General features: G+C 45.3%; 1 protein-coding gene across 1 annotated transcript; it reads left to right on the forward strand.

Annotated features, from left to right (window-relative positions):
* Window positions 1–2,722: 2,722 nt before the first annotated feature.
* GJA10 (gap junction protein alpha 10) lies at window positions 2,723–4,060 on the forward strand. Its single transcript, XM_032183908.1, has one exon. The coding sequence runs from the start codon at window positions 2,723–2,725 to the stop codon at window positions 4,058–4,060; it is 1,338 nt and encodes a 445-aa protein (XP_032039799.1).
* The last annotated feature ends 4,489 nt before the right edge of the window (window positions 4,061–8,549 follow it).

The raw sequence follows: 8,549 nt of genomic DNA on the forward strand, positions 1-8,549 counted from the left end.
TTCAGTGAAGCTAGAAATTGATGAAAAATGGTCTTTTTGCAGTTTAGTTGTGGGTTATTACTCACTTCCTAATATGAGCTATAACCAGTGGATCAATTCAGCCTGTTCACAGGTGTTATCGGACTGGCCGTTCTCAGGATGCCAAATGTATTTATTGCTACTTTTGAAGTGTAATGGCTGCAGGACAAAAGAAGAATTCAGACAGTGCCGTACTTCATTTTGACCATCCGTTCCAGTTCTATTTTAGTTTACATGTGATAAAATTTAAGAAGGTTTAACTCTGCAAATCACTTCTGATGAAATATTGGCACATATTTAATGCAAAAGTGATTTGAATTGTGGAAAATTATTAAACAAACTTTAGAAGAAGTAAAGAAGTAACAAAAACAAGAAATTAAGAAATGTCCTCCATTAGAAAGGGGGAACTTCCATCTTATTCTAACTATTACATGCATGAATGGTTAATGCTTAAAATTGTCATATAAAAATATTTGGACAGACATGAAGATTAGTTAGATTGTATAAGGAGAAATGTCCCCCATCTGTACAATCTAGAACTGTGTATTTTGTCAGACTAGGAATAATGATGTCTCTGATATTTTAGATTACTCTCTTACAGTAAACTGAAATTACTCTGTTACGCTGGGCTCAAATAAGACCGGGGGGGGGGGGGGGGGGGGCGAGGGGAAAGGAAAGATGGATAAATTGTAAACAGAAGGCTATGAAGTAGTTTTGACTGACATCTTTGAAACTATGGCTTTCATGGATATAGGTTACCTTTTTATTTTTATTATTATGTTATTACAGAACATTTACCATGTAAATATTCATACTGTGGCTCTAACAGTGCAGATTTTATGGGAAAGTGTCTTGGTATAGTAAGCTTACTTAGAGAATTAATTAGACCATTCCTATAATTATCCTGCTCTGTCAGCTGTTGTAAAGGAAAGTCAAGGACAGTGTTGTTTAGATACTGATAGCAACAACAAAGAAACAAACGCTTGCATAGAGACACAGTTTATACTCCTCTTCTTGTCCTCACCCTGAAAGACATTAACTTTCTGTTCCAAAATGGACATTGACAATTCCTAGTGCTGGAAGAATGATCTCTCTTCATCTCTAGGACTAAAACATGTCTCATTTCCTGCACTTACATTTTAGCATCTTGCTCAATGCTCTTTTGTTCAGCTGCTGTGTCCTGCTGTCAGTCAGCCACCTTTCAGGGAAAGCTGTACCTAACAGTCAGCAAGGATTACCCACTAGTACTTGTCCTCTTGAGTGTCTGGGTTGGGATCTTGCTCTGCATAAACCTCTACTTCTCACCATACTGAAGGTGAATTATGTAATGCAGACTCTTCTGTACATGCACTTTCAAGCTGTGCTGTTGGTTACAACCGAAAATCTTTACTTGCAGTGTGGATGAATATAACCTCCAAGCAGATTATTGCTCTGCAGGATCATATCATAAATCACCTCCAAGATATATTGATAACAGTGATATCACTCAGCTTTGCAATCAATCAAGATCATGGAAGATTTTAGGTACTGCAGCCAGCCACTCTTCAGAAGCTTATAAATGGCACCTTACAAAAGGTTGTAGTTTAGTGGAATTTGGGAAGCTCTGAAAGTGTGGTAGCATACAAAATTTAAATGAGAACCCTTATGTGGATATGACCCTAGTTGCTTTCAATATTTTATTGCCATGGTAGCAGGAAGAATTCCAGGAATACTACATAGAATGTGTGATGTATTCATAAATACACAAATACCTTACATTTCAATTCCCCACATTACCTGGAGCTCCTGAACAGCTTCTAGAGAAGTGGCTTGGAATCAAGCATCCTGCAGCAGAACATAGATCAGTTTGCTGATGAATCAGATTGCTTCTGGGAAAGAGGTAGTTAAAAAGATCATCTCACACTCACAGCTAAAAACCTTCCCAACACTCCATTACATATTTCCTGCTTTATTCATTTCATATGTTTAAATTCATTACCAAGACAAAGGATTACAAAGATACAAATCCTAGAAACACTCTAATTTTATGAATGATATCCTAGAACTGAGACTATTTATACATGTACAGTTATGTGTAAATTAGCTATGTACTTGTAGTTTTGGACTCCAAGGCAGAAACTTGTGGACCGGTACACTGGTAGATAGGATAATATTGGATGGATGGCATTAATAATGCTACTACCTTGGAGTACCAAATTAAATTCTTTTTGGTCACAATTTTAGGATACATCTCAAAACTTTGTCAATGAAATGAAAGTAATGAGCCTGATATATTATTCCAGTTGTTTTTCACCCAAAGTTGTGGCAAAGACACAGACAGGCATAGAGTAGGTGTAGAATTAATCTATTGTTGGCAGTGGATTTGCAAAGTAGGGAAAAAAAAATCTTCTTTCCCAGTGGGAAGAAAATGCTGTAAAACTGCAGGCAGTTAAGAAGTATTGTGGCTTATAGGTGAACGCAGTCTCTCTTAAGCTTAAAATAATCTCACATCCGAATCTTTCACTACTAATCATGTCGGCATCAATTTAACAGCCCATTACATGGAAAATAAGGATGAATTTCTAAGCTCTCCTGCTATCAGAAGACTATACATGAAACATCATTATTTTTTAAAAGATATTTTAAAAAGGACCATTTTGAAAATAAATCCAGCTGTGCATTAAAATATCATCACTTTTTGTATTTCAGACATGAACTTCTGACCATGGGGGACTGGAACTTGTTGGGCAGCATCCTTGAGGAAGTCCACATCCACTCCACCATCGTTGGCAAGATCTGGCTCACGATCCTGTTCATATTCCGGATGCTGGTGCTGGGAGTGGCTGCCGAAGATGTCTGGGACGATGAGCAGTCGGAGTTCATCTGCAACACGGAGCAGCCCGGCTGCAGCAACATCTGCTACGACAAAGCCTTCCCCATCTCTTTGATCAGATACTGGGTGTTGCAGGTCATATTTGTCTCATCTCCTTCTCTAGTCTACATGGGCCATGCACTCTACAGGTTAAGGGCTCTAGAGAAGGAGAGGCAGAAGAGGAAAGCCCACCTGCGGGCTCAGCTGGAGGACCTGGAGCCCCTGCCCGAGGAACACAAGAGGGTAGAGAGGGAGCTGCGGAAGCTGGAGGAACAGAAGAAGGTGAACAAGGCACCCCTGAGGGGGTCCCTGCTGCGCACCTATGTGCTACATATCCTGACCCGCTCGGTGGTCGAGGTGGGCTTTATGGTGGGTCAGTATCTGCTCTATGGCTTCCACATGCCCCCCCTTTACAAGTGCACCCGCGCCCCCTGCCCGAACACGGTGGATTGCTTCGTGTCCCGGCCCACGGAGAAGACCATCTTCATGCTTTTCATGCACAGCATCGCCGCCGTCTCCCTCTTCCTCAACATCCTCGAGATCGCCCACCTGGGCCTCAACAGGATCCACAAGACCCTGGCGGGCCGGCCACAGAGGCCGGCGGGCCGAGCTGACGACCAAGCCATCCCCTGCCACCCCACCAGCAGCTTGGCAATGCCTCCTCGCCCTTCGGCCTCCCCGCCACCGCCTCCCTCCTCCTCCTCGGCCATCGGGGGCTCGGGGCAGCACCGCAGACAGAGGCCGCCGGCATCCTCCAGCAGCGAGGAGGCTCCGCTGGGCACAGTGGGGACAGCGGGGATGGGGACGGGGACAGGGATGTCCCGCCGGCTGCCCCGCAAGCACAGCCGGGTGAGCGCCTGCAGGGACGTGGAGGAGGAGCGCGGCGAGTCCCCCGACAGCGGGCACTGCCCCGGCACCCGCAAGTCCAGCTTCCTCTCCAGGGTGCTGCCTGCCAGCCCCGAGGGCAGTGGCAACCGGAGCTCTGCCTCCCCGGGGGGCTCCAACACCAGCTCCGGGGCCGGCTCCCCGTCGGGCTGCGAGGGGCAGCGGAGCCAGGAGGGCAGCCCGGCAGGCAGCCTCCCGCTGCCCGCCGCCGCCACGGGACGACGGGTGTCCATGGCAAGTAGCGCCCCGCCGCCCAAGGGGCAGATGGCTGGTGGGCGACTGGGGAAAACGGGGGGATCGGGGTGAGCGGGAGGCTCTTGGGGATCAGTCCTGGGGAGAAGAGGGTGAGGCGGGGGTCTGGGAGGCTTCTCCAGGCTTCCTGGCATGGCCCTGGCATGGTGGGTTGTGCTGGGTGAAGGCTGCCCCCAGCACATCGGTCCCACAGTGCGGTGAGAGCCAAAGCATTCCTAAGGGATTCAAAGACTCCCAAAGCATCACCAGGGCATCCCTGAGGATCTCCAAGTCACCAAAGGTGTCTCCTTTTCACTCATCGCATCAACCAAGGGCTGCCATCCATCCCTCGGTCAGCTCCGGCCTTCTTGATGCCCTAACAGCCAGAAGGCCACCACCATCCGATGGGTTGGCTTCTTTTGGCTCCAGGGGTGGCTCCCCAGGCTGGCCAGCAGGCTGGGTAGCTTCCCAGTGGGGAAACCAAAGCCTCTGCATATAAAACACCAAATTATCACAATCACACCACCAACAGCTACAGAAAGGCATTTTCAGAAGCTGTTCCTGTTCTTTGGCTGGTCCAAACTTGCTTATACTCAGTGTTAATAAGGTCTTGTGCTTGCCTTCAAGCACCAAGTAGATTTTTATTTTATTTTTATTTTTATTTTTTTTTTAATGAATTTGACTTCTGACTGCCTGGATCACGGGATTTATCCCCTGAGAACAAAAACCCCCAACTTCTTTACAAATTCTTGCAGGAGCAAGCCCTTAAATATCTTTTGACAGAGCATGTAAGAAACAGAAGATTACTTCACACAATACTCAAAGTTATCAGTTCTGCTTAATTTTTCCTCACTCTTCCTAAAAATACATGCTTTTATTAAATTTGAAGCATAACAAACATACAAAATCCCAAAATCTTCTGCGATGAGAAGCAGAAAATGCTCTCACACATTGTTCCCCACCAAACTGCCTGTGAGCTCCATTTTTCATGGAGCTATAATTTCTACAGTATATAAATAGTGGGCATAAACCATGTTAAATTGCCACTTTCGTGCTATTTAATTACTTTCCACTTTGCTTTTTCAAATTTGGGGAGATGGCCGAGAGCCCAATCTGTTGCCCATCTGCTGTGTTTTGATACCCAGATGAGAAGGCTATTTAAAAAGGCTGAGTGCAGGAGGTACTGAGCAAGGCACCTGTTGAGAAGTCCTGAAAGATACTTGGCAGCTTTTAATGTTTAACGACAATGAAGCTATCTTGCAGGTGAGAGCTTGCTGAGAAATATACTCAGTTTGCAAAGCAGTGCCGTTATTCCTGAAAGGAACACTTTTCTGGCATGCTGCCTTTGTGGATCATTACACATGGGACTGGTACTAGCATTTTTAAAAGTGACTCAAGATATTTGGAAGTAAAGGCACTTCTACATATCATTCAGTCACTGCTGTGGCTAGTGCACTCTGCTACCAGTATTTCTGAGGTATTTAATGACACCACTTTCAATACACTTGTATGCTAGTGCAGCATAGAGACATTGTGCCTGGGCAATAAAACCTGTACAAAGAGAACAAGGAAATTCCACTTGGGACTTCCTCTTCAGAGGAAAGGTTACTTTAAGTGAAAATGCATTCAGTCCTCCACTGAAAACCAGCAAGATGTATGGCTGGATAGGAAATTGAACACAAAATGTATGTTTGGCATGAAGAGTCCTCAACTTTTCAAACTTGAATTGAAATCAAACCGTCTATATACGTATAAAAGAAGAGATGCCTTTCGCTCGGTAGGATTCAGACCAACCACTGTTTGGCCACAACGCAGACACTCAAGGCTATTCAAAATTCCCCTCTCCAGAACTGGCGGAGGCAAAGAGCCATTTCTGTGCTTCACGCCCAACTATGGCATAAAAGTTGGAAAATATTTCCTTTACAGCTGATTAGTTTTACAGTCAGAGCGATCACTCATCATGCTCTATTCAGATTCTCGCTCATTGCACTGTCAAAGGTTGTCCATTATTCAAACTGGGAAGCAAAAAATGAGAGAAGCACAAGTCTTGAAAATGTCATTAGGCTGATGGATTCTCAAGAGTTTGATCCATTGGAAAAAAAGTATTTTTCCTTTAAACATTTCTGGTTAGACTTCAGATCCAAAATGTTCGGAGGACAGACTACCAGAACAAGATATGCAGCAGGTAAACATGTAGCTCTGCCCTCGGTTTTGCATCTCCAGATCTGTTTTAACTTTTTTATTCAAGGGAAGATACAGCCAAGGGGCACCTTCTGCATGGCCTGAGCCTTGTCTCCCTTGGGCAAGGGGGCCTCAAGTGTCTCGGCACACCCAGCTCAGGGAAAAGGGCCACGCTGAATTTGGTGCAAATACCCTCACAAGTGACAGCTGGGAGTGAGGTGCACAAGGACACGTGGGATCTATATTGGTATTCATAGGATTTTGCATCATGAGGAAAGAAAAAACAGAAACTTTGCAAGATCAGGCCCCTGCATGATACAGCTAGAGTCTAATAAAAAGCACAGGCTGAGGCAGACAAAGGTCAATGTAGAGCTGCTAGAGATAGAATCCTTGCTCCCCCGAAATGAGGGCAGGAATTACAGAGCATTTAGGGTTTTTGTTGTTGGAGCACTTCACTAAAAATTATTGCCTGCCCAGCAATGTCTGTCCAGCATCACCTTTTCTTTGGCCTGCATATAATAGTTTTCTAACAAATTCTAAGGTGTGCTCTGAAACTCATGAGTTTTGATTTGGTTGACTGAGATTGGACACAATGACCTTAAACTATTAACTCTTGCCACAAGGGCACAGTCTTCCAGAAGACTTGGATCTGAATCATCATATTTGCACCCCAAGCTAAATCTGCATTGAGGGAACTACTGGGAAAGAGTAACAGTCCACTTGCTAGAGCACCCAAGGATATCCCAAGGAGATGTGGACGCATGACATATCTACCAGTCCTGTTCTGTTCTTGAGCTAAGACCCTTTCCTCCAGAGAGTCCTGTGCTTTCAGTGTCATTTCTTCCCGTCTCTGTCCTTGGCTCCAAAGAAATCAACGTGACTTTAAAAGTAGGGCCCCCTCCTCATGGTGAACGAGGGGGATAAAGCTGATAATTAAGCAAGCAGCTGATAAAGCTGATACTCTCAGCTCACAGAAGCAGATTCAGATAGGGCTGCTGATTTTATTCATTCGCAGAAAAGTCTCTGGGGCTGAAATCCTGGTTCTGCTGAAGCTGGGGAAATTTTGCTATTCACTGGGTCTGGTTTCCTTCACTACGCTGCTTTTTCATCCCTCTGTGCTGTTCAGATTTTTTGCTGCTTCTCAATTCTCCGTTCAGCTTTGAGCCTTTTACCCAGTGGGAAAACTGTCAGCAGCGAGAAGGCTATGAAAGAGAGAGCTGCTATTCAGCCTGAATGCCTGCCATCTTCTCCAGAACCAGGCATGTTTACTCAGCCTTTCAACAACACTTGAGGAATAAATACCCACTCGTTTAACTAGCTGCCCACCCGCTCTGCTCTCGCTCCTGGGGCTGGGAACAGTTTGGTAAGAGTCAGTGTGCATTGAAATAACAAGTCTGATAGCCACAGAAGTTATTCTGACAGCTGAGCTCCACCAGAAAACCTACAGGTGGAACAAGGCACGGGTAAAGCCCTGCGTCGTCCCACTAGGATGCTTGAGATACCTTGCAGGTGTTCGCCTGCTAGCACCTGATGCTGCCTTTGTACAGCTTTCCTACTCAAATATCTCTTAAAAAATACTCCACAGTAGTTCTACATGTTACATTTTGTCCTGGTGCACTCAGGAAAAAATCATGAAGATGACTGCCAATAATCCTGCAAACCCTACTAAATCACCTACAAGTACCTGTTCACCAACACAGAAATTAGGAAAATGACAAACCTTGGGGATCATCAGTGGTGGGCAAATAAGGAACCTCTCTGAGGATGTGTGCAGCACCAAGCAGGCTGGGTTTCTGAAAGGGGAGCTTGCCTGAGCCCATCTTTGTATGGTTTTAAGGCAATTGAAAGATGTACAAGACCCTTAACATGTAAAGCAAGGGCTGTAGCATGGCAGTCACCGATTTGAAGCAAATTACTTCAGGGATTAATTTATTTGGTTTAAAAGCAAGGTGCTTCCCCTCCCCTCAGCCTCCCCTTAGCACTGAACAAAGCCAAGGTAAGTGTGCTGTCAGCTTCCCACCTTCGCAGCTGTGCATGTGGTGGAGCCTGGGTTAATCGCTATGATAACATTTCTTTCTCCCCTTGAAGCCAGTTCAGCTTCATGCTTTCTCTCTCTCGTTATCTTTCAGAGCATGCTCCTAGAACTATCATCTATCATGAAAAAGTAGTGGCGTTCTGAGGACAAGAGATAAACCGGGGGACTGAGCACAAACCACCTTCAGCAGAAAGATAAAAAGCTGATTAGCTGCTGGTGTCTCCCTCTCCCTCCTCCCCTGATCATGCTAAATTCGTAATACAGTGTAAGAAAGCAAACGCTTGTTTTATTCCTCAATGTTATGGCACTTCCAGCAGTACCGCACGCTGACTGCAGGTGTTGGTGAGC

This window comes from Aythya fuligula, chromosome 3 (genome assembly GCF_009819795.1).
Source record: "Aythya fuligula isolate bAytFul2 chromosome 3, bAytFul2.pri, whole genome shotgun sequence".
NCBI classification, from domain to species: domain Eukaryota; kingdom Metazoa; phylum Chordata; class Aves; order Anseriformes; family Anatidae; genus Aythya; species Aythya fuligula.